Here is a 26,683-nt window from a genome sequence, read left to right as displayed (position 1 = left end):
GGTTGGTTCAACAAACCCATGAAGGGAAATCTCCCATGGACCCCCTCCTGCTGGCTGACCTGAGCAGTCCAAGGAGAGGCCAGCCGCCCCTTTAAAACATATTCCCTGGTATTCAGAGGGCAGTTTGACGACGTGAAGCAGAGCACTGTCCAGCACCATGGGTGACAAAGGGTTTCCCCTCCATAAAAGTGAAGAAAACATTACACCGTCTCTTCTCAGAGAGGATCGTTGTGGTCCGGATGGCACAGAGAGCATAAAGTTTGTGTTCGGCTGTCCCTTCAGCGAGGAAAGTCCCGGTTTCCTTCAGGCCAGACAGGTTGAGGATGCAGCTTCGGTTGAAAGGAAAGAACAGGAGCTGGGTTTGGACGGATCTCGTGTTAAAAACCTGAGATGGGTTTGCAAGTGGAACGCCGAGACCCGATCTTTGACCGAAGGTGGAGGCAGATTCCTTCGGGTTTCCATGTCACCCGTCAGGGTTGTAGCTGCGGCGTGTGTTTGTGTTTAGCATGCGCTTTTTTGTGCGTTTCGCTTCACAAAAAACAAAAAGAGAGGTTTGATTAATTTATGGACCACCGTGACCGCAGCCAGCTGAGGTTGTTTGAACCAGGATCTCTACGCAATTTTAAAGTCGACAACCAAAGTTGTTTCTGCATTGCAAATCCAGCGGCAGAGTCAGGAGCCTCCCTGGTCAAGCCTCCGGGAGGTGGAGGAGCGGTCAGGCCCGTAGAGGAGGCCCCGCCGCTCCGGTGAGAGGCGTCGTGGAGCCGCAGTCGTAGCCCATCTCCACCACGGCGTGAGCGCCTCCGACCAGCCGGCCCGGGAATGGCTGCGCCTGAACCTGCCGGTCCCGGAAACTCTGGATGTAGCTCTGCAAAAACAGCAAAAAACGGCTTTAGTGGGGAGTTCAAAGGTCAAAGGTGGTGAGACAGACGAGGTGTGAGACGCTAGCTACCGGCGACAGGACGTCGGTGTCGTAGCGGCGGATGGGGTTGGGCTTGCGGCGGTAGGCGGGCTCTGCGTTGAGTTGCTTGGCCTGGTGATGGTGGGAGGAGCCATGCTGCTGCTTTTTCTTCCTCTTGTTGCGGTAGCGGTCGTCTCGCTGACGGATCCGCATCACCTGCATGCGCCTCTGCTGCCGGCTGATGATTACTGTGACGGACGGAGGAGGGTTAACGGGGGAAATATCCAGATTAAAATATCCAGATATGTTTGTCAGATTAAAAGAACCTTTTCAAAATAACGGCCTATAAGCAGGTTTTAAACATATTCTCCATTAAGTCCACATTTCTGTACAAATGTTTTTTTTATTAGTCTGATGTAATATTCTAATCTTAAATGTCATGTTTTCATTATCTGTAAGCAGAAAACCCTCATAGTTAACAGAAATAAAAGGCTTAAAAAGAAAATCATTGTGTAGCTAAACTATGTGGCGCGTTGCATTTAGTGAATTGAGATTATGAAATAAACTAACTTTTCCATAATATTCTCATTTGTATAAAAGCTGTGAATAGAGCTAGTAGCTTCCTTTGACCAACCACCGATGAAAACTTTAGGGACTCCAGGACCCCACCATGAGGAACTCCATCAAGAGAAACCGATACGTTTAACATCTGTAAATCTTTAATTACGAAATTTCATCTTTTCAAACTGAAACTGAATAGTCGAATTATTCATATTTTGTAAGTACACATACATTTTTAAAAAGTTTTAATCTTTATCTGACCTCTATAAGAAAGGTCAGATGATTATTATTTCTGTTGTTAGCTAAATTGATCAGACATTAGCTCATGGTGTCAGTTTCACTTTCAATAATCTGGCATCCCGAGGAGAGTGAAGCAGCGACTTTGCACAGCGTGAGATTAACGTTTTATTTTCACTGCATAGATAGAACTAAAAACAAGTAAAATTTTCTTGAAAACAGTGTATTTGCCCTTGACTTGAGCAGGTAAATAAGATTATTTGCCAATGGAATAAGATTTTAGCACTTAAAATAGGAACAACTCATCTCCATCATCTTATTTCAAGTGCAGTTTATCTAATTATCTTATTTTAGGGGTAAAAATACTTATTCCATTGGCAAATAATTTTATTTACCTGCTCAAATCAAGGGTAAATACACTAACTTTAAGAACATTTTACTTATTTTTAGTTCTCTTTTTGCAGTGTTGGTCAATGCTGTGAAATTTGAGCAGGGGCAATTATGTGGCACACATGGGGCTGGACGATAAATCAATAACAATATATATCAATGATAGAAAAATGGGTAAATTAAAAGTTTAATAGAATAACAGTTTTTCTTCCTTTTGCATTCTAGTCATGTAGGTTAATATTACATCACTACATCCTCCCAACCAATCACAGACCCAGGAACTAAGCTCCGCCCCCTTCATAGAGTTCAGAAAACACGCGTTCTTTTTTTTCTTCTTTTTTTAACTTGCAGTTTTGATAAAAAGTTGGTTGAATTCAGTGTTTGTGTGTGTCTTTATCTCCAAAAAGTTCACTAAGCTACAGCATAAAATGTCCAGGGCTGCTCTTAAAATATGTGTTTTTAATTTGTTGATAATTATCAATATTAATCAATGTGATTTATATCTTTATCGTTTGTGGGGAAGAGTGTGTGCCCAGCTACAGCGTTAAATGCACAATAAGGCTATTTTTACCATGGCATCCTGCATATATGCAATTATGTCATGCAGTTTGAGGAAAGCTTGAAAAAAAAAGTCAGTTTCTTCATGTTTTAAACTATTATTGCTGGACCAAAGTCACAGTGCACATTTAAGCTGGACTCAGACATATAGCTGTTTTTTTTTTTTTTTTTTTTTTTTCTGAAAAGGATTTGTCACTTCAATGCCAGATTTCCTCACCTTTGGTGTGGGAGTATCCCTCAGCCGTCACCTTCCACTGGACTATTACCCCCAGCAGGGTGAGGGAGGGCCACACCCCAAGCACCAGCCACGTCATCCAGCACACGGGCTTCCCCGGCTCCACCTTAATCCGCTCGTAAATGTAGATCAGGAGCGCAAAGAGCTCCACGAAGTAGTCCAACGCCACCGTGATGACCGCCGCCCCGAACACGGCCGTGGACAGCGTGGTGAAGAGGCGCTGCCACTGCAGGGTCAGCACGGCGAACAGCATGCCGAGGCCCAGCAGCACGCCCAGCGGCACCCAGACGGAGCGCGACGGGCTCTCGGAGAGCTCCGCCATGCCCACCAGGGTGGCCACGCCCACCAGCAGGCCCAGCAGCAGGCCCACCATGAAGAGGCCCACGCTGCGCACCAGCATGGTGACCAGGCCGCAGAGCGTGCCGATGCCCAGCCCGATGCCCACCGAGGCCTCCACGCTCAGCTGGGTGTCCAGCACGCGCTCCTTGTAGCAGAGCATGAAGATGACGACCGAGCCGAACATCAGGCCCGTCAGGAACATCACCGCCTTGAAGCAGCGGTACCCTGAAAATGACAAAAAAAAAAAACGAGTGAGCGCCGTCCCAACATGGTGTTTTAACCCCCCCCCCCCCCGCAGCCTCATCGCTCACCAAAGAAGCAGTAGATGATGCCGAAGAGGCAGCACATGGAGCAGACCACCGAGGGGACCACCGTGTAGCGTCCACCGGGGTCCTCACAGGCGTCCAGCCGCTCGGGGCTCAGCTCCTGGTCCGGGGGCAGCAGCATCGTCTCCAGGGTGCTCGTCATGGCAACGGGAGGAGGAGGAGGAGGAGGGAGCGCAGGCGTTTGGGAGGGAGCTGAGGGAGAAGAGAGGCTATGGAGCGACGCTCAGGCGAATGGCTTCACCTGCAGAGAGAGAGAGAGAGGAGGAGAGGATCAGATTAGCAGGATGGTCGTTTTTTTTAAGATGCCAAACAAGCGTAATCACTAGGGCTGAACAATTAATCGCATTTTCAATATAATCGCCATTTAAAAAAAACACAAATTCCAAATCTCAGAGTCTGCAATTTTTGGCTATGTAACAATCAGGGAATTAGACACGTCCATTAGGTGTTGGTAAAATGTTTAAAGTGGGTTTACCTCCACATGGAAGGGAAGACAGTTGCAGCAGTGAGATAATCTAATTTATTACTTGTTTTAGAGTTTATATAATCATACATAGCATTAAGTACAGGTCAATCAGTTTAATACATAGACTTGCTTGTTGGTTGCACTTTATGTTCAACAAGGATTGATGTCCAATTAAATTAAAAGCTGTTCTCTTGAATAATATTCTGATTAATAGAAACATTAAAAGTTCTTGTTTTAAATAGTCCTTGTTTAAAAACATCTTTATTTAGAGGCCATTTTTGTTGCTTGTGGTTAATGCAGAGAAAAGTCAAAATTGCAATTTTGGTTGAAATATATCGTAGGCAGAACGCAATCATTTCTGCTCTGAGTTTAGATGCTGCAGGTCTTTTAGCAACTAATCCACATGGCGAGGAAACAAATTGATTTGTTGTTTGTATATGTTTTAAAAACACATGATAAATTAAACTGAAAAAAAAAAAATCGCATTAAATCGCAATATTAAGAAAAAAAAAATCGCAATTTTATTATTTTCCAAAATCGTTCAGCCCTAGTAATCACAACAAAGACGCCTTTTGTTCTGGTAAATAAAAGCTTTTGGTCTCGTGGTCCGGTTCTTCTGTCCACCAGAACCCGTCTGAACCGTACACGGCAAAAACGGATCTAAAAACAAGTAAAATTTTCTTAAAATTAGTGTATCTGTCCTTGATTTGAGCAGGTAAATAAGATGATCTGCCAATGGAATAAGACTTATGCACTTAAAATAGGAACAACTCATCTCCATCATCTTATTTCAAGTGCAGGATGTCTAATCTTATTTTAGGGGTCAAAATACTCATTCCATTGGCAGATAATATTATTTAGCTGCTCAAATCAAGGACAAAAACACAACATTTTACTTATTTTTTTATTCGTTTTTGCAGTGTAGGCTTCTGGTTCTGGTTTACGCGACAGAGCGCCACGCGGTGACAGAGAAATGAGAAGCTTGCTAAAATGATGAGGTTACTCTGGGAGAGCTGCAGGGGCCCAGAGCTCAGGTGGGAGAATCTGTCTTTTATCTGAGCGCTACAGAAATCTGGCCTTTATGGAAGAAAAAGCAAGAATGTTGTTGAAATGAAGCCAGAATGAGTCCTTTAGCCTCTTTTGCTTTAATCTTCTCCTGCAGGTCACCTGACCTGGTCAGAGGTGCTTATACAGCCGCTGTCAGGGAAACTTCCCCCTGACTTTCTGTTCTTTGAGAGGAATCGCTCCTTTCTCCACCCGTTTGCTCAGCCAACACTGAACCATCCCTTTTCCCTGCAGTGAACCACCTCCCCCACCCCCAGTGGGTCGTACATGAGTGGGGAGGTTCTGACCTGCAGGGAGAGGGAAACCGGTCCGGCTGGTTTGATGAGGCCTCGGCGCCGAGTTTAACCCCAAAAACCAGCTTTCAAAAGACTTTTCAGTAGAAAAGCTTCTTCTCAACAGGAATCAAGCCCTGAAAATGTTGCTAAAGCAAACGAGTGAAGTTAAAGTTTAGTGCAGCCATGAGGACTCCTGCAGTAAATGGATTTTTCCATTTTTTTCCATTTTGCGTTTGGGGGGAACAGGCATGCAAAGCTCAGCCTAGCGGCTCAGTTAACTTCAGAAAGAAATTAGATAATTATGCTACACCCGTACTTTGTTTAATGTCTGATTAAATTCAGTTTAACAGACTAAAGATTTTTTTCTGTGACCAAAGTAACAATCGTTTCCTGAGTTACAGACAGGATAACCCTCCTTCCTTTTTGAATCCTGCAAATGTAATAAAGTCGAGACTTGGCTAATATCACCCATTTTACATTTAAAGCCAAACAAGCACAGCATATGCTGATATTAGTCTCAAAAAAATTAGGACATCATGATCTTGATTCCTAACTCAGCCTTCGATGCATGAAACGCATGCAAATGCACTCATTTCAAGAACATTTCATTCACTTCTAGTTCCCTTTTTGCAGTGCTGTGCACATTGTTAGCTTTCATTGCAGTCAAACGTTTTCATGAATTGTGGAGCTAAATGTTCATTAAAACAGAATCATATGTATTTTAAGTCAATTGTTTAACATATTACGAAAATGTTGCTTTACTATTTTTCTATATTTGTGTTCTGATCAGTATTTCGGCCCAATTAACTCTTATAGAATATGTCCCCTAATAACAAAATGACCTTTATGTGCCCTCCTCCTGGTGAACAATATATATTGCGTTCATTAAATGTTATTTATTACAAGCAGATCAAAAATAGAATGTGGAAAATTATTATAGATAATCGTCAGAGTGAGTACCAAACGTCCTGCAGGAGACAGAACAATTTTTACCCAAAAAACACAGGTATGGGAATGGCAAAACGGCGAGGATACAAACCGTGATGGTAGAAAACTAACAGCACCACGAAAAAACACTTCCTGGGTTTCTTGGAGCCACTTTCCCTGAAAGATTCACTCCTGAGTGAAAACTAATTGTGCTTCACAGCCGGAATGGGGGCAGGAGAACAGCCCCGCAGGAGTCGATACACAAACTGAGCTTGTGTAAAGATTTTAGCTAAATTTACATACAATTCAATACCTGCATCTTGCATTGGTATTATTATTAATATTAATGGAAGTGTTGTTGAGTCCTGCTTTTTTTTTTTTTTTTTTCTAGGAATACCTTGGTGAGTAAGGTAATCATGACCTGGATGCTCCATCTACTCTTCAACGTCTCGGCCAAGTGTGAACAAACACAAGAAGAAGAATCCAATCCAAGAACCAAATGTTTACAAACTAAACCCCGACACCAGAAAACTGCAATCATGACGACATAAAACACATCTAACAAACCATATTAATAAAAACACATGAATATGATGGAATTAAGCTAAAATCCCCTCCGTATCACGTTAAATGCTCTGATTTCCAGTCATCCTTCAGCAGATCCGATGCCACATCCAGGCGGCGAGTAAACGAAAACTTTTTGACCCATTTCAGTACGGTTCACCTGAACTTATAAAAACACGAGGGCAGAGCTGACCGACCCACACAGGAGTGTAACTCTGTGACGTCAGGCCTTTGTGGATAACGAGGAACCAGAGAGCAGCGGGAGAAGCTGTGTCAGCCCTATGAAGAGAGATCGCAGAATCATCCACATAGAGTTAAACAATTAAAGATGTTTTTTTTTGTTTGTTTTTACATTTAAACTGTCCAAATGCGGACGAAACCTGAGACACGGGCTGAAATACTCCTTTAAATGCAGCTTTTTGAATTGGGATTTAATCAGCTATTAAAAACAGAAAGAGTCTGATGTAACGCAGAAATAAACATAAATTCGACTAATAATTTATAATAATCTAAATAATTTATGTTACTATTATAAATAAGAATAACATGAACAATGTAAACATAAAACATTTGAATAATTAATAATAATATAAAAATACAATAATATAAACAAATAATTTATAGATAATGTTTAATGATTTATAATCATATGAATCGTTATATCTGCTTTGTAAATCTATCATTTGATTACTACCAAACATTTTTTGCTTATTAACAGATAGAGACTGATTTAACTCAGAAAGATATATTCTAATAAGAATTTATAATATAAATAATTATTATAATGCATTTAATTTATATCAGTAAAATAAATTGTATTGCTATGAATAAGTTATATAAAATGTTTTATAATTTATAACATAATAAATTGTAAATATATATTTTTATAAATAATTAAATGTTTAATCATTTAAAATAACATAACTTCATATATCATATCTGCTTTTTAATTCTATCATTTAATTACTTTCAAACGTTTTTTTGCTAATTAATGGAACTTCTCAGGGATTAAATCAACTGTTAAAAACAGAAAGCAGCTGATGTAAAGTAAATTATACTACTAATAATATAAATTATTTATATTTATATAATACATAGAAATAATACGAACAGTTTACACATGAAATATTTTAATAATTTATAATCTAAAAAACCAACAACATAAACAAATATTTTATAAATAAGTAATGTTGAATGATTTATAATAACATAAATTATTATATCTGCCTTGTAAACCTCTCAGGAAATGAATCAACTATTAAAAACAAAGCGGCTGATGTAACTCGGCAGACTCGCTTCATTTGAAATGTGCAAATTTAGACAAATTCAAATCAGCTCTGGCCTGCATCTCACCGCCTGCAGCCAGCAGAGCAAACACTACTCAGAACGTCTGTAACCGTTTCCTCCTATTTGATGCTTTACCAACATGAAACAGCAACAAGCACAAAATACGGCAAAAATAAAGGCATAAAATCCAAAAAGTCTGACATTAACAGAGAAAAAAACAGTTACTATAGTGGGTGTTTTCTTTTTGTGCCTTTATGAAGAGCTTTAGGTGATAAACTCGTATGTAAAGCTCCTGACTTTAAGTGTAAAATACTAAATATTAGTTTTATTTGCTGGTCTGTGAAGTTCATAGCAGCCTGACAGACGTTTAGAAAAAGCTGTGTGACACATCCTGCTGATCAAAAGGCAAAACATTTATGAAGGTTTCCTCCACAACATGAATGGCTTCATGTCTGCCTGCTGAAAAAAAAACAACAACAACAACCTGCAGAGCTGAAAACAGACGGAGGGCTGATGGGTAAAAAATGCTACGCAGCGCTGACAGGACTGCAGCGAGCGCCTCAGAGAGCCAGCTGAACGCTTTTATCCGCTTCTTCCTTTCAAACATGTCATTTTAATAATCATCCCATAGTCAGAGCTTAGCAGGTCGCAGCCCAGTGACCCGACAGCATGGCTGCCAGAGCTCGTGTGTTCAGGAGGCATTAAGCTATTTTGTTCTGCAGATGAGAAAGCGGCGGGTTTGTGTTTGTGGACGGATCATCCCCCTGATATAGGAATAAAAATAAATATGAGGAATTTCCTCCTCTGCTGCTGACAGACCTGCAGCAGCAGCAACAACAAGCCTCCTGGATGCTGATTGACAGGAGGGAGACTAATCTCCGGCTGAAACGCACCAATCAGGAGCCGGCCCGGAGCTCCCATAGCAACAGCGCGGGAGCCAATCAGGGAGGCCGTCAGCGTGTGTTTGGCCTTTTTGCTGCTCACGCTGTGAGGACCTTCATTTGTTTACACGCCGGCACTCAAAGAGGCGGCCGTGTGACCCTAAAGCGTCGGCAGCTCAGGCTGAAAGATGGATCTGGTGATTTAAATCAGCTTTAAATCACAAAACATTAACCTGAAGCTAAAGCTTTCATTCTAACTTTTTAGGTTTATTCAATTTAATTCATTTTCTGTTCATCAGCCTACCAATGATTAATTCTACTGCATTTTATTGTGCTTAGATTTTTATGTTAGGTCTCAGCATTCTGTTTTATTTGTCTTACATTTAACACGGATCTGTTAGTAATTTCAGAATAAAAGGATTTTTTTAGGCTTTAATCTGTTGTTCCCTCATCATCTGATGGCATTTCCTCAGGCCTACATTTCGTTTGACATTTATTTCTAGTTGTCCAGTAATTATTTTTGGTATTTACTAAGATTAGCCTTTTAGGAAGTGATTGATGATTCTTTTTTATATATTTTTATATTTTATATTTATATTTTTAAAGTTTAGATTTTTTTAATTCTGGCAAAAATGAAGAATACACATAAATTAAGTAATAAAACTAACCAAAAACAAGATTTGTGTTTGGTACATTATCTGCAGAAAATGCATTTCATAATTTTTGGATGCTGGCAAAAGTTACTTGGTTCTGCAGCCCATTAATTTCAAACATTTGCTGGTACTTTATTTTTCCATTAACCAAAGCTAATGCGTTATTTGCTCTTTATGCGTGGAGTTGTGTTTCTTAAACATGCAGATCAGTTGTTGGTTCACATCAAACCTTTGCAGCTTTGCCTCTGATTCTGATTGGTGTTTTGAATGGACCGTGCATCACCGATCTCTTAAATCAGTCATTTTCTGGTGTCGAGATGTCTAACGATGAAGGTCGGAACCATTGGTGTTCAAAAGTTGTAAACACTGTATTCTAAATTGGAAAAAAAAAACTACAGGAACTTCTTTAAAACGGAATATTTGGCATGAAAAGTTAGACCAACCCTGACCTCTGATCCAATATGGCTGCCATATGTGTTAAACTTTAATATGGATCCAATAATTGATTGACAGTAAAAAATCTAGTTTAAAGTAGGTTTTGGAATATATCCACAACAGTTTGCTCTTAATAATTGACAATGAAAGACTCACAAAGTGCATAATTAAGATGAATAAGACAAAAAAAATCTGAATAAAGGTTTAAATTCCTATTTGTTCTAAGTGTAGAGTTTGTTTGCATTGTTTTTTTTTTAAATTAAAAGTTACGTTTTGAGGGACCAAATTGGGAAGAGGAAGATTTAAAATTTAAGGTTGCAGCATGCGACCTTTGATGAGACAAAAGTGACATGAACTCTCAGTATAAAGTGTTTGAACACTTTATACTGGACCGTACCTCTAGGTTTAAAAGGAGAAAAACATGACTAAGACATTGTTAATGGGGGAGGATTGGGGAGGACTTCCATAGGTTTAAGCAAACTAGTAAATCGAAGGAAAGAGAAGGAAATAAAGTATATTATATTATCTTTAATATAATATTTCTGATTATATTTGAGCATTTGCTACAATCAAAGCAGGACATAAACAGCTTCACCTTTATTTCCGCTCACTGATCCTAAATGATAGAATGAGAAATAAAGGAGGTGCAAGAATCGATCCCTGAGGAACTCCATTAAGTATGAAGGACGTTTAAATTCTTACTTAGATACTAATGGGTATTAGAATATAAAAAAAGTCAAATATATTCAAATATATCCATGTCTAGTTTGTGTCTCCATCACTGGGTTTGATTTTATGCTTTAATTTCCTCTTAAATTAAATAAACTCGGTTACTCGTCCCTCCAATAGAGGACCAGACCATCTCACGGCTGAATAGTGAACCATCCCTCTTTCATATTTAAATAGAGCTTGTCTGTGAAAGAAGTTAGATTTTTGTCTGAAATTTGCCATTTCTGCTTCTAAGGAGATCAGACAGACCCGTCTCCAGTTTAGAAACTTTTACTTTTCTAAATGCAAATATATCCTCAGAGGGAATCCGTTTACCTTCCTCTTTCTCTCAGCCTCCAAACTGAGACTTTGGTTTCTGTTTGTCTTGTAAAAACCTGTGTTCCTTCACAGGAAGCCATCTTCACACGGAGTTATCGGCTTAAATTTGTTCAGTTTCTGCTCAGTGGGCAGAAGGTTGAAGCTGTTTCGTAACCTCTGACTCACGGGGAACCGCGCTGCTCTTTACGCCGTGAATAAACCAGAACGCAGAGCCTCTTTGACGGCAGCGCCGTCTGAATTAAACATGAATGAAACCGTGCCGCTATTTTTAGCCGTACTACTCCCTGCTTTGGGAACAAACTCACTGACACCTGGTCGGAGTCCAAGGACCGATGGTTTGGGTCTTTTCCTGTTGTTTTACTACAGCCAATCAGAGGAGAGGCAGCTTAGTGACCTCATTAGCGGGATAAATTGATTTCTCACTATATTTGTCATAACAGGAAACAGAGATTCTCCGGTTACCAAAGAGCAAAGGACCAGTGTTTCTTTGCATGAAAGTTTTTTAGGTGTCAACCAAACCAAGATCTTTTTAATTAGAGGGCAGGATGGAGGGAAAAAGAACAAGACACCCAATACAGGCCCTGGTGGGTAATAAAGGCTTAGATGTTGGTAAAAAGCAGTTTAATGTATACCTGAGTGTCTGAATTCACCTTTAAATACGCTTAGTTTCAATGATGAACTCCACCGCTCACCTCACAAACGCATTTTCTTGTCGCGACATCTAAATGAAAATATACAAGCTAAGAGGCATATTTAGACACAACCTGCTCCTGCACATAAGACGGGCTCCTTCACCGCCTGCCTCTAAAACCCGACTTTAAACATACTATTATTCTTTGGCTTAGTTTTTGTTTTAAATTGGTTTTGTTGTTTTTATGCATTATTTTTTTATTTTTTGTTTTTTTTTATTGGATGTGTTTTAGTTTGCAGCGATGCACAGCACGTTGTTTCAGTCCGCTGGCTAAGAGCTTCATAAATAAACATATGGTATGGTTTGTTATACTATGAATTAACAAAACACAGATTTCCTTACATTTTGTGCTAAGTTTTAATGTTTTTACAGCAGGAGTTGAGAGGACCTTGTAAAAAGATCTAGGATAACACCTATACTAGGTGAATTTCAAACAGAACGTCCTGGATACATCCAGCAGGAAGGAAAACCTTTAGGAAGGTTGTATATTTGTGGAAATTTGAGGACAAAATGTAATTTTCAGCAGAGAAAAACTTGTTCCCCTTCAAATTAAGCAGCACTCTGCCTTTTCTCACTGAGCTTTAGGATCTCAGCCACAAATATCCACATCAGGTGTTGGCATCAGCAGCATCAACGTTCATCCAGATATTAATAGGATACAGAGAGTCGATGCAAAGCTCCTGAAATATCGCCGACTAGCAAATGCTGCATCAAAGCAGTCTAAGATTGCAATAATATGCACTGATGATGACGTGATGTGACATGTGCAGCTCTCTAAGGTAAAATAAACAGATTTTATCCGTTCTTCATTTTACAGTGGATGCAGTCGTCATGTAGTCACTCTGTAGTGCATCAAGCTTCACTCAGACCAGAACCGTGCTCTTTATGAGCAAAACTCTTTGTTAAAATGCTGCGTGTAAAAATAACAGGTTAGAACTGGGCGGCTTCAGGTGGAAGAAGTGTCGATGCAGCAACGATAAAGTACAAAGCAGCCAAAACCCTCATGGACACTGCTGCCAAACTGCTGCATTTGTCTTCGATTTCATTGACCTAGGCCAGGCGTGTCAAACTCATTTCTATATGGGGCCACTTTGGCATCATGAAGTCATTAAAAGGCCTGGTTGCTCATGTATAAACTATACTTTTGATTTCATTATTTCATTTCAGTTCACATAGAAATATAAAAAATGCACAGTAGCATATAAGTAGCACCTTATGCCCAGTTTATACCGTTTATCTAAAAAGAAAGGTGATATTGGAGGTGAGTTAAACTCATCATTCTGCATCACTTCTTCTCTTGTTGGACATTTCTGAGTTGTTTTAATGTGTTGTGGGAAAACTGACATCTAGTAGCAGGATGCTGTTACTACACAGTAAAAAAAAAAAAATTAACATTCGCTACAGGAGGCTCAGTTTTAGTCACTTTATACGCTTTAAAAGGAGATATACCTCTACTTTATTACATGATATGCCTTTTTTGCCTCTTGAGGGCCAGATAAATTGCCTTGAGGGGCCGGATTTGGCCCGCGGGCCTTGAGTTTGACACGTGTGACCTAGGCGAACAATGGCATGGTAAAATAAATAAATAAATAAATAAATAAATAAATAAATAAATCCAGCATGACCGTACAACTCATTTAACAATGCAGCATTCACGCCTTGGTCACCAGGTGAGCCGAGCTGCTACACCTGTCCTGATCATGCTGAAAAAAACGTGTAGCAGGACGGCTCTCCTCGTGTACTTTGGACATTTGTGCCACACTGGAAATAAAAATCTGTTGTTTTTTTTTCCCGCAGGAAAACTTTGGCAGCTGTGGTTAAAATGTGAGCAAGTTGACAGAACCGGCTGTATTTTTAACCTGCTATCACTACATTTTTAAATGTATATTTAACTGCTATCTTAGATATTTTTTTAGGATTTTTTGTGGCACTATTGGATCTTTATTTTGAAAGTAGTGCTGACTTGGGCTGAGAGGAGACTTGCAGCAAAGGACCGCTGGCTGGAACTGAAGCTGGGTCTGCTAAGCTAAGAACTGAGGTCTCTACACAGAGCTTCCCCTGTGCCACTAATGCACCCTAATTATTACCTTTAAATACATAAATTAGGATTATGACCAGTGCCCTGACCACACTTTTTAAAATCATGATTTATGTAATTAAAAGTAACAATTAGGGAACGCTGGTGGCGCAGAGGTAGCGCACGGTTCAAATCCAGCCTGCGGTACTTCGCTGTGTGTCTTCCCCTTCTCTCTCAGCCTACTTTTAATAAAAAGGCCACTAATGCCACAAAGGATCCTAAAAAAACAAATAAAAAAACCATCTGTTAAATATACATTCAAAACTGTAAAGATAGCAGGCAGTCACCAGCTTTATTATGTAAAATATACAGGTGGGTCGGTTACCTTGCTCACATTTTTTACTGAAAAATTATGGTGACCACGGCTGCCAAAGTTTTTATTCTGTGAGACTTTGACTCCGATATGTCACCAATGAACCAGAAGTAACACGTTTCAGTCCCACTCTGTGTTCTCCTGTATGCCCTGATGAACACGGTACGCTCAGAGTGAAACTGATGGCTTGACCTACTTCCTGATTGTTCCAGCTGATAGATGTCAGACCACTTGGGGGCACACGTCGCACATCTCCCTCCCAGATGGCTGCTTAAACTAACAAAAACTTAAACTAATAGAAGACGGAAATTAATAAAAACTAATGCACCTTGTTCTGATGCAGCAGAGCACTGGGATTCCACACCGACGCACAGTTTAAAAAGAAATCCCATTAATTTCCCCCTGTGTATACCCACCTAACCAATGCACTAGCTTTCATGGAAGCTGCAGAAGGAACTGCGGTTTTTAACTTAAACGTTAGAAATGGTAAAAACCTGAGAAAAAAAAAGAATCTAGAAACACAGAACAAATTTGAGCCAACACAGGATTCAAGGTAAAGATCTTCTTCTTCTACATGAACTCAGAGTACAAAGGCTGCTGACGTTTTGCCACCAAGGCAACAAGCAGAACAATAAATCTTTGTTGCACCTTGAGTGAGAAAAAAAAAAAAAAAACCTTCTTGTAGACGTGAAAAACTTCACGGCTGAGCAGACACGGCGTCGGCTGTTGATGTGTCACTGAACAGATTTCTGTGACAGCTCACAACGTGACCGGTGTGTGTGTGAGAGAGTGTGTCAGTGGTGATGGAGGCCCGAGCGGAGGTGAGGAGCGTCCACGGACCTGCTGCTGCAGAGTGAGATCATCCTGAACGCTCAGCTGGATGCAGGACAGAATGTCCCACAGCTTCCAAATGTCTCTTTCTGGATGACTCAGTTGAGTCAAAAGAAAGTAAAACCAACCAAACCATTATTTCTACAGCCTAAAAACAATTTTGTGGAAGAAAAAACTAAAACTTATCTAAAGTCTTATTGGTCGGTCTTCAAAGGCCTTTTTTTAGTTTTAACATCTGCCTTCAAAGGCCTAATTTTGAGTTTTAACATCTGACATTTTGTTTAGTTTTTAGGTCCCTACTAGGTGTGCATTAAAAAAAAACGCTACAAAGATTAATATCGATTGTTTTTAAAAACAATTTAATATCGATATTCTGGCTTTCAATATTGATATACCTCCCAGCCTCTAGGGGGCGTTATTACAGCGCCCCATTACTGTTCACATGAGGAAGCAAGTGAGATGAATTTAAGGAATGACCGACAGGATTTTAGAAGCTCCTTCGTCCCTAAAATCAGACATTTGGGCACATTTTTGGTTTCTGTGTTACGTTAAATGCATTAAACCAAATGCACTTTATTTTCCCGTGAATGTATGTGTTTAATAAATGTAACATAAATATAACATTTGGCTGGTTTTGTTGATTGAATGACTTTGAGCATCAATTTGAAAGTAAGAAATATGGATATTGGAGTCAAATCAAATCAAGCTGGGCTATGTATCGAGAATCGTATCGAATCAGCTCATCCTAGATGATACCCAGCCCTAGTCCCTACTATTGGTCGGACGGGGCGGTTTACTTTTCTCATCAGCCAATCAGACGAGGCTCCCTTTATGCGTCCATCCCAGAAACACTTCAATAGCCAGTTAGGTGCATTTCAAAAGTCCATTTCTGATTGGATGGTTCTGCTCTGGGAAGGAATCGTCACGGGGGTCTGAACAACCAATCAGATGGAGACCTTGGGAAGCATTGGGCCACATCGCATCAGTTTGAATGCAATGCCTGGATTGTTAGAAATAAATATCTGAATTTTTGAGATAAGAGATACTTTAACACAAATTGATACAAAAAAAGGATGGATTCAACACTTTTTATCAGATTATCAGCAATAATCACCTCCTACCACTAGAGTAACATCAAGGAACCTTTAGAGGTGTCTGAGCATGGCTGCATCTGTGGTTTTCGGTCGCTAACTAAAAAAAACAGAGAGGTTTCTGGCTAGGATGATCAACTCAAGGGCTGATGTGGTCGATAAAGAAGATAATCCAACATATTAAATGAACTATAAGTAAGATATTTACTGTAAAGTCAACCTAAATCATTCTCATTTCTCACCCTGGATGGAAGTAACATTAGAGAAACAACCAGTCCTCTCCATCAACAATGTCTTAATCACATTTTTATCCTTTTTAACCTAGAGGTACAGTCCAGAATGACTTCGGTTCAGAGTGTAGAGCATGTTTACTTCCTGGTTCCTGGGCCAATCACATGAGAGTTCCCAGGGTTCCAAAAACAAAGTGCAGCATAATAAATTGTATTTTGGCAAAAGAGCAGCATTCTGCTAACATGGACACACGTAAGAGAAGCGGACCAGAAGTAGAAGAGAATACAACATAGACATGTTCTGTGGAAGTGAAAATTCAGTGGAGTTTCACAGCAACAACGGACCGTTTAGAAATGGCATGTTGGATTGTTGTCAGCGGCAGGCTGTTGTACCGATTTGAACCACTAGGGGTCGTTATTAGTTATTGCCCCTTTAAACAAACCCAGAATCAAAAGGCTCTGACTGGAGCAGGTTTTTGGTTAAGAAACTCAGATACTGATGATGTTGACAGCAGAAATGAAGTCTGAAAAAAAAAATACGTTTCTGCAGCTCGTTTTATTTTTCCAAACATTCCCTGATCTGGAAAATACGGAAGAGGATTAGGGCCATTCAAAAATTTAAATAAAAGTCTATTCAATTCTGAGAAAAAAGTCAGAATTCTGACTTTAATCTCAGAATTCAGATTTTTCTGAATTCTGATTTTTTTTCTCAGAATTCTGAGAAAAAAAATTCAGAATTGAATAGACTTAATTTTTTTTAATGGCCCTAATCCTCTTCCATAGAAAAATCAGTAATCTCCAAAATGCAAAAGTTCTTTTCTCCCTCCGCTCAAGTTATTTTGCCTGAAATTTTGGGACAACTTTTGAATTTTCTTAAAGGTCTGAGTTTCTTCCGTTTTTCAGATGATGGCTTATCTAGACCCGCATCAAACCACATCAGAACCCCCGAACAAAGAGGAGGTAAAGGGAGGCAGAAGATGGAGGAGGAGGGATGAATAAAAAGGATGAATGGGCATAAAAGCAGCCGTGTCCTTCCCACCGAGCTCAGTTATGCAACAGCCTCATAAAGCATTACTCACGGCTCTTCAGCTGCTTCCAAGTCACTTTGTATTGGCAGCGACCGCCGGGTCTCAGAGCAGGAAGAGCCGACACGGAGCGGCAGCACATGTTGAACAGGTGCAGCGAGGGCAAAATAAACCCTCAGAGGCTTAGAATAAATAACGCTGTGTTCTCTTAGAGCCGCGCGTTTTACGAAATACGTCCGAATCATGTGAAAATGGGATTTAATTACAGCAACTGACTCAGAAACCTCAGCGCCATAAAAACCTGACATGACTTGTACTGCAAAAAGGCAACTAAAACTAGTGTAGTTTCCATTGATTTGAGCAGGTAAATAAGACTTTTTGCCAATGGGATTAGTAGTTTCACTGCAAAAACGGATCTATACATAATTAAAATGTTCTTAAAGTTAGAGTATTTATCCTTGATTTGAGCAGGTAAATAATATCATCTGCCAATGGAATGAATATTTTGTACCTCTAAAATAAGATAATTAGACATCCTGCACTTGAAATAAGATGATGGAGATGAATTGTTCCTATTTTAAGTGCAAAAATCTTGTTCCATTGGCAAATCATCTTATTTACCTGCTTAAATCAAGGACAAATACACTAATTTTAAGAACATTTTTAATTATTTCTAGTTCTCTTTTAGCAGTGTTTCCCCCTAAAATAAGACCATTAGATACCCTGCACTTTAAAAATGATGATGGGAGATGAATTGTTGCTTTTTTAAGTGCAAAAATCTTATTCCATTGGCAAATAATCTTATTTACCTGCGCAAATCATGGAAAAATGCACTCATTTCACGAAAGTTTTGCTTACTTTTGGTTCCCTTTTTTGCAGTGTGGATGGAAACTCAATAAATCATCATTGCATTAACTAAAGATCCTAAAACCAGCAGAAAGGTAGAAGGTAAACTCCTAAAACTGTTGAAACAAAGACTTAAATCTGTAAATTACTCGCACCTTTTCCAGTGAAGCTCCAGTTTAGGTCCAGAAAGCGGCACAGAAGGTCAGCGCCTGTCTTCTTTTACCCGTCAGGATAAAATCAAAACACCCAATGAGTTTCAGAGGGCCACAGATCCGGCTTTCAGAGGCAGGAGCCCGGCTCTGACTGGTCCTCATCCCAGCCGCTCCTCCTCGCTCCTGAACGCCGGCGCTCTGGCCGCGCTCTCTCAGTTATTCAGGAGGTAGCAGGCTGGTGGGCGAGCGGCCAGCGTCCCGCCGCTCACAGCCGAGGACTCAGTGTGTCACCGGCTCACATGTCAGCTTCCGGAGAGCTCTGTTGGCGTCGATCGGCTCTGCAGACGGAGCCGCGTTGTTGTTGCTCATCAATACGAGCCGGGGCTGATGGGTAAAACGTGACCGAAACGAGGCCGCAGCGGCACATGCAGAGGCAGGGACAAAGACGGCGTGTCCGGGGCCACGGCCAACACGCGCCCACAGGGAGGAAACGTTGACCGGACTGATGCTGCTGACACATCTGCATCACCGAGCAACACCTCAACCAAGAGCCGCCAGCTTTAAACCCATAATCTGGTTTCCAAACTCAGATTTTCAGAGGTTTTCTGTTTCGCTTGAGTTGCTTTTGGAGGTATAAATGCAAACATTTACTCTAATTTGTTGTAACAGAACCACCGGATGGATGGCACTGCCCCAGGGAAGAGAAATGCTGATAAAAATACATTTCCTGACTCTATTTCCGTTTTCCAGATGTTTTCAGATTGTTGTTATCACCGTTATCTAGAGCTGGAAAAGAAGAAAATCTACTTTCAGACTTTTCCAGACATAATTACTCCTGATGATGAGGATTAAGACTGCAGAAAGGAAACCAAAAGTAATGAAAGTCTTCTTGAAATGAATGTTTGTCCTTGATGTGAGCAGGTAAACTAGATTTATTTGCACTTAAAATAGGAACAACTCATCTGCATCACCTTATTTCAAGTGCAGCTTATCTAATCATCTAATTATTGTGTTTTAGGAGTCGTATCATCATCAAATCAAGGACAAAAACACTCATTTCAAGAAGACTTTACTTCCTGTTTTTCCCTTCTTGCAGCGAGGACCAGCAGAAGACCTCCAGCCTTCCAGGTTTTAATGTTTTTAAACTCTCCCAATTAAAGAAGCTGCTTCCAGAAACTCTTCACTGCAAAAACGTATCTAAAAACATGTAAAAATGTTCTTAGAAATTCTGTTTTTATCCTTGATTTGAGCATGTAAATAATATTATCTGCCAATGGAATGAGTATTTTGACCCCTAAAATAAGATAATTAGACATCCTGCACTTCAAATAAGACGATGGAGATGAATTGTTCCTATTTTAAGCGGAAAAATCTTATTCCATTGGCAGATCATCTTATTTAGCTGCTCAAATCAAGGACAAATACACTCATTTTAAGAAAATATTACTTATTTTTAGTTCAGTTTTTGCAGTGTGAGAACAAAAACTGCAAACTCATTCTGGTGCTGAAATCGATTCGAGAGGTTTCACCTCGAACACCGCCTGAAAAACTGACAGATGTGAGAAAAAACAGGAGTCATGCAGCCAGCAGCTGCCTCAGAGTGGAAGGAGGCGAGTCACGTCTCCTGACGCGCTCTGCGGCTCACGCAGCTTATTTTCGGCGCTCACGCCCCCGTGGACGCCGCCGTGACTCCGTGAGGACGAGGCAGCAGCGCCGAGGCGTTCTCACACCTCCTCAGCAGATTACATAAGGCATCCGCACGGAGAACCTGGCCGCCGCTGCTGATGTCACTTCCTGTCAGGTGGGGGGGTCAACCAGAAGCAGTCGCAACACTTTTCCCCTTTCCACAGACCCGTGTGAGCCGGGGAGAATTCCTGTGAGCAGCATTTATCTCCCAACAAGCATCTGGGGAGTCTGGATGAGCTCCAGACAGACACTGACCAATCACAGGAGGGTTTTACGGCTCTGATTGATACATTGTGGCTGAAAAACCTCCAGAAAACAGATCCCAGGTCAGACCCAGACCCCCTGAAGCCCCCCTGAGAACCAGCCCTGCAGAGCAACATGGGTCTGCACTGCAAAAACGGATCTAGAAATAAGTAAAATGTTCTTAAAATGTGTGTATTTGTCCTTGATTTGAGCAGCTAAATAAGATGATTTGCCAATGCAATAACAATTTTGCACTTAGAATAGGAACAATTCATCTCAATCATCTTATTTCAAGTGGATGATGTCTAATTATCTTATTTTAGGGGTCAAAATACTCATTCCATTGGCAGATAATATTATTTAGCTGCTCAAATCAAGGATAAATGCACTAACTTTAAGAACATTTTACTTATTTTAAGATCAGTTTTTGCAGTGTGAGAACCGCTGCAGCCAGCATGACACGTTCCCGTGAAAGGTCGGCCATGACGGTGGTCACACTGCAAAAAGGGAACTAAAAGTAAGTACAAATTTCATGAAATGAGTTTATTTTCCTTGATTTAAGAAGGTAATATTTGCCAATGGAATGAGTATTTTTACCCCTAACATAAGATTATTAGACATCCTGCACTTGAAATTAGATGATGCAGATGAGTTATTCCTATTTTAAGTGCAAAAATCTTACTCCATTGGCAGATAATCTTATTTAGCTGCTCTAATTAGCGAAAAATACACTGATTTCAAGAAAACTTCACTTAGTCCTAGTTCCCTTTTTGCAGTGCAGGGATGGTTTTCACACGAGAACCTGAGATCGCTCCTCGTTCCATTCGTTCTGCAGCTGCGTCTCTCACAATGTGGCCATTATTTTCATTTTTCTGCTCATCTTCTCTTGTTTTAGTCATGCAACTCGACCCTTTCTAGGCCTTCTTTTGGGTTAACAAACCGGTTTCTGCTAAAAATCAGCCATGTGACACCTGCCCTGCAAAAACGGAACTAAAAGTAAGTAATATTTTCTTAAAATTAGTGCATCTGTCCTTGATTTGAGCAGGTAAATAATGTGATCTGCCAATGGAATAAGATTTTTGCACTTAAAATAAGAACGACTCATCTCCATCATCTTATTTCAAGTGCAGGATGTCTAATTATCTTATTTTAGGGGTCAAAATACTCATTCCATTGGCAGATAATATTATTTAGCTGCTCAGATCAAGGACAAAAACACAAATTTTAAGAACATTTTACTTATTTTTAGGTCTATTTCTGCAGTGCAGGGTTCTATGGAGGGGCTAAAGGTGACTGAGTGGCAAAGGTCCCTGCAGCAGAGATTTCTGGTTAGAAATCAGCAGTTTTTTGTTTTTTTTGCTGTAGTGAAGGGAGAAATGCTCCATCCAGGCCCGTATGGATGTTTAAATTAAATCCCTGCTACTTTCCAGCCGCCGTCTTCTCCCTGATCAGGACAAAGCAGACGCTGGCTGAGCGGATTAGAAAGTAAAGAAGCTCTTAACGTTGTTACAGACCAGACGGACGCCTCTTTAACCCGTTTATGTTCAATAAGGAGCCCAGAAACCTGCAGCTGGACCTTCATCCAGCAGAAGTGGATCAGCCGTGTCTTTTCTGGGTGTTAATGGGCTGCTCTGAATCAAAGACCGACTTCAGCTCCACACACTTTGTGTCCCAGAGCAGCTGCAGACGGAGGGTCGCCTGTTGCTTCAGGTGGGAGGAGATTCTCCTCCTCTTCCTCTTCCTCCTCCTCCTCCTCCTCCTCCTCTTCCTCCTCCTCCTCCTCCTCCTCTTCCTCCTCTTCCTCCTCCTCCCAGGGAGACCCAACAGCATCAGAACCTCGCCGGGGATCCTGAGGGTCGACCATCAGCACTGCTGATCAGGCGTGGCTTGAAAACTTCATTTCTTTCATGGTTTTTGAGGCGTTTTGTGTTTTTTTTATATATATCAACCTGACTTCTGCTTTTCACATTATTCCATGTTTCTTCCTGATCGTTCTTCATCTAAAGTCTCTTTTTGTTACTAAACACCATAATGGTGGGGTTTTGCATCTTGGTGCGATGGTTTGTTTTTATCTGTTGGTCTTTGCACCTTATTTTGCATTCGTTTGTGGACGTTGTTGAAACTTTTCAGGTGATTTTGGATTATTTTGGTCTCTGTTTACGTGTCTTTACTCATGCTGTCTCTGTTTCCAACCCTTTTTACAACAATTATGTCTTTTTTTTCTGTGCTCGCTATTCTGCTGGTTCATGTTTCTTTTTAAAAGGTTTTGTGTCTCAAGGCTCTTGTGTTTTTTTTGTGTTTTTTTTTGCTTTTTGTTTCCATTAACAGCTTTTTGACATTAGTTTTCTTATTTGGTAGCACTTTTATACCAGAAATTGACATTATTCGACTATTTTCTGTTTGTTTTGTTCGATTCATGCCAGATTGGGTTTAATTGGGGTAATTTTTCATATTTTGCAGCCATTTTTAATCTGTTTGTTCATATTTTGCCTCCATTCTTGTGTTATTTTGCGTACTTAACTAACAGAAATTGACATTATTTGACTATTTTCTGTTTGTTTTGCTCGATTCATGCCAGTTTGGGTTTAATTAGGGTTATTTTTCATGTTCTGCCTCCATTCTTGTGTTATTTTGCGTCCTTAACTGCAGCAGTGGTCATTCAGGCCTCTCTGTGCTTCTATTTTTGTCTTTCCCATCATATTTTTACATTTCTCTCTATTACCTTCATACGTTGACTTCTCATCACTGTGTGTCTCTTTATGTTGGTTTAGTTTGACTTTTTTTGTCTTTTGCACATTTTTAAGGATATCTTCTGTCTTTTTTGTGACTTTTTATAATTAATTAGCATCTTTCAGTATTTTTCTACCCTTCAATCTTTGCTTACTTTCCATTTTGGCCATTTTCTGTCTAATTTCTGACATTTCAAAACTGGTTAAAGTCTTTCTGTGTCAGATTTTATTGTCTAAATTGTAGATTTGTTCGTTTTCTATCTCCCCGTGTTTGAAACAACTTATCTTACGTTTGTCTTGTACTTTCTCTTTACATCCATCTACATCTCCTTCCTGTTTTCTTGTGCCTTCCATAATCTGCCGGGAAAACACAAGAGAATTCGTCCAGTTCTGGAAAATAATCTCAAATCTTACTGAGTCGACGTAAAGCCGCCTCTGAAGGAAACTTTTCCGGTAAACCTGACCCTGCAGAAAACCGCAGAGACCAGAAGCTTCTCCAGCAGAGCCGAGGGACGGGAGAACCGACCCGTTACTTCTGAAAGCAGAAACCCTCCGACTGATCCATTAAAAGCGGGCCGTAATTACCAGACAGCCTGAGGGTGAAAGATTTATTGGAACTTGTTATTTTGCCTGAAATATGAAGCTCGGCGCTGGTTTCTGCGGCCACCGCTTTAATTACGCTGGCGGGCAGAACTCGCCCCGATGGACCGGCTTCACTAACTCCCTGATGGAGGCGTCCATAACGCCAGCAGCCGTCCACAGAAACAACCAAAGCCTCCTGCTCCACGTTCTGCTGACCTCCATCCGCCATCCAGCAGCTGAACAAGGATCTGAGGCGCCGCAGGGTCCAGAACCCAGAACCGTAACGCCTACAGAGGACCGGCGTGTCTCAGGAACGGTCCTCAGATCGTCTAACCTGTCTGGCTGGAGGAGAACTGTCGGGTGGAAACATCTGGAGGTGAAACATCTGGAGGGACAAGAAACAACCAGACTCTGGCATGCAGGCGGAGCACGGTGCCGGTGACTCTGCTCTCCTTCTCCAGACAGAAGCCAGACAGCTCTGGGTTGGTCTCATCCAGGCATCATTCAGGCTGGTTCACACCAAGAATGGAGTCTGAACTCAGTCTAGATTCAGACTCTTTGGGCTCCGGCTGACTTTAAGTCACGTCTTCTGAGTTGAGTCCAGTCTAGGGTTATTTTCCCTGCAGGTAACCAGGAGTAAACTCTCTGTAGCCTCTGTAGCTTCTCCTGCCGGCGGATGTTTTCCCTGCCGCCACCTGATGCCGGTCCAGCTCGGCAGTCTGATCCGACTCGATCTACTCCACAGCTGCAGCTTCAGTTCCCTGTGAGCTACGTTTCTTCCAGTGGCCTGGACTGTAGGTTCACTGCATTTCAAACCGGGCGGGTTTTCTTTCTCTGTTCGGCTGCAGAAAGCTGAGAAGATGGCAGCTTGGGGAGTTGAACTGGTGTAAATGATCACTGCTGTGCAGGAGTCGGTCAGATTCTGCGTCCTCTTGTTACGGCAAGCGGAGGGAGAGTTAAAACTCTCCTTTATGGTTGGCATCGTTCATGCAGACAGCAGCGGTTAAACCGAAGCTACAGCCAGCAGAGCATATTTTCTGAGACCTCTCACACAAACCCAGAGGCTCCGCCCCGTTTACCACGTGACTTCTATGGAGTCATTAGTCTAAGGAAACATTGTTAAGTGAATCATTTTTCCATCACAGGGCGCATTAAAAGGTTGACTCCTGCTGCAGACACACGGCAGACGAGTTGATCTGACCGGATCCATCAGGGGTGAAATCTGACTCAGAACCTGGAGGCTTTTAAAGCTCGCCTGGTCCGCATGAGGACCGCTGCAGCTGCCACGGGCCCCTGAAGGTGAACGCTCACAGAGAAGACAGCAAACCCAACCTGGCCTCTCTAAAAGGAACCAAACCCACCTACGATTAAACAAAGCCGGAGCTCAAACACTCAGAAGAGTTCATGACTGATGGATGAGCCAAACACGGCCTGCAGCTGCAGAACAAGCCCGCATCATTAACTCTCCGCCTCCGTGCCACATAGCCGCTGTGCGTTAAGACCAAACATTTCCCCTCTGGTCTCCTTCCAGTTCATTCTGGCTGCAGGGAACCGGATCCCTTAACGAACTGAACTGAGCTCCTTCAGAGTTCAGCTTCTCAGAGTTCAGCTTCTCAGAGAGACAAGGAGCAGGCTGAGCTTCCTGTGACGATAAAACACAAACCAAGACCTCATCGTACGCCTGAGAGAGTCACAACAGAGACCGGGGCCCCGGGGCCCTCCAAGCCCGGAGACAGAGCCAAGGGTCCAGAAATAGAAACGTATTAAAGCCTCAGACTCGGACCTTGTAGCTTTCCAGCTCAGTGTAAAAGCTCTTTTAGGCAAACCGAGTCCAGATCACTCCAGACCGGTCCGTCGTTGGCTTCTCATCCTCTTTAGACATCAGAACACGCTTCCTGCAGCAAAGCCTGGAAAACCAGAACGTCTCTGTGGTGTTTTTGGAATTTTTAATTGTGTTTCTCATCCCCCCCGTCCCCTTCATGTCCTGGCCACTCTACTCACCAGTATAAGTTGTACTAGCATCCGTTTAACATTTCATCCCATTATGCACAGCCAGCAAGGCAGCTGCTCTTCCTGAGCTTCTATTGCGCTTTTATTTGTATCTGCCAGTATCTACTCTCCCCTAGTTTTCCAAAAAAAAAATAATAAATGTACACCTTATTCTAAATATAATTACAGAATAAAGAGGAATGGTTGTTCCACTCAAAATGTTAACTGTGTTATTGGTCTTTGCACATTAGATCATTAGGAACATTAAAATCAAACAATAAACCAAAAGATGTTAGTAGGCGTTCATTTAAGTCTTTAAGATTGTTTTCTACATGCAGCTTTACTATGACAGTAGAATAAAAACCTGAAATTAAGACTTTTAGTTTCAGTACCACCCCAAGAGTTGCGATGGCTCCATCTGCCCCCCCCCCCCCCCCCCCCCCCCCCCCTATGAAACATTTCTATTGGCGCCACTGCTTGTATTCAATTAGATTTTTATTTATTAATTGCCAACAGGCCAAATGTGCAGAATCGCGCATGTGAGAGGATTTTAGAACCACTCCTTCACATTTAGAGCTGGAGATGTTCAGAAAACGGCGCTGGTTCTGCTGAACTTTGGGGACGTTTGCTGCCTTTTGACGCAGCGGGAATCTAAGAGAAAAGCGCAGATTTCCGGAAACAAGCAGAAGGACGCTTTTACATTTCTGCCTGCGGGATTAAAAGACGCGTTACTGCGGACCACTTCACGGACCGTGGGGCAGCCCAGACACCGGGACCTAAACGCACCGCGCATCGATCCGGTCGCTTTGATGAGAAGCAGCAACATGACGGCCGGTGCCGACGCGCCCGTCCGGGTCAGAGCCTCTCCGCGCGGAGAGCCTCCACCCTCCGGACCAAACGTCTCCGTCGGCCTGCAGCGGCGGCACAATGAAGGCACTCACCATCTGCCCCCCGCAGCTGGACGCGTCTCCTCCGCCTTCACGGCGCGGCCCTGGAGCCCTGCGGAGGCCCCGACACCGACCAGGCCCATCGGCTTCATCCCCGGGTCCGC

At 41.6% G+C, this 26,683-nt stretch overlaps 1 protein-coding gene across 2 annotated transcripts; it reads right to left on the bottom strand.

Moving 5' to 3' along the window:
• Positions 1-337: 337 nt before the first annotated feature.
• tmem198b (transmembrane protein 198b) lies at positions 338-26,683 on the bottom strand. Of its 2 annotated transcripts, none has more exons than XM_012850950.3 (5): positions 26,574-26,683; positions 3,533-3,788; positions 2,865-3,446; positions 953-1,149; positions 338-868 (listed from the first exon to the last, which is right to left on the bottom strand). In XM_012850950.3, the coding sequence occupies exons 2-5, from the start codon at positions 3,687-3,689 to the stop codon at positions 716-718; spliced, it is 1,089 nt and encodes a 362-aa protein (XP_012706404.2). In that variant the 5' UTR covers positions 3,690-3,788; positions 26,574-26,683; the 3' UTR covers positions 338-715. The 2 variants fall into 2 exon arrangements, with proteins under 2 accessions (XP_012706404.2, XP_035983999.1); XM_036128106.1 differs by lacking the exon at positions 26,574-26,683 and adding an exon at positions 18,407-18,589.

This window comes from Fundulus heteroclitus, chromosome 24, assembly GCF_011125445.2.
Source record: "Fundulus heteroclitus isolate FHET01 chromosome 24, MU-UCD_Fhet_4.1, whole genome shotgun sequence".
Taxonomy (NCBI): Eukaryota; Metazoa; Chordata; class Actinopteri; order Cyprinodontiformes; family Fundulidae; genus Fundulus; species Fundulus heteroclitus.
The sequence above is the reverse complement of the archived record's forward strand: the minus strand, read 5'-3'. Positions and strand labels throughout refer to the sequence as shown.

Bases quoted from the DNA above. Each gene is read 5' to 3' on its own strand.
- tmem198b (XM_012850950.3), bottom strand. From the start codon at position 3,689: ATGACGAGCACCCTGGAGACGATGCTGCTGCCCCCGGACCAGGAGCTG. The intron at 3,447-3,532 runs GTGAGCGATGAG...TGTCATTTTCAG, and splicing joins CATCATCTACTGCTTCTTTG to GGTACCGCTGCTTCAAGGCG. The intron at 869-952 runs GTAGCTAGCGTC...CTGTTTTTGCAG, and splicing joins ACACCGACGTCCTGTCGCCG to AGCTACATCCAGAGTTTCCG.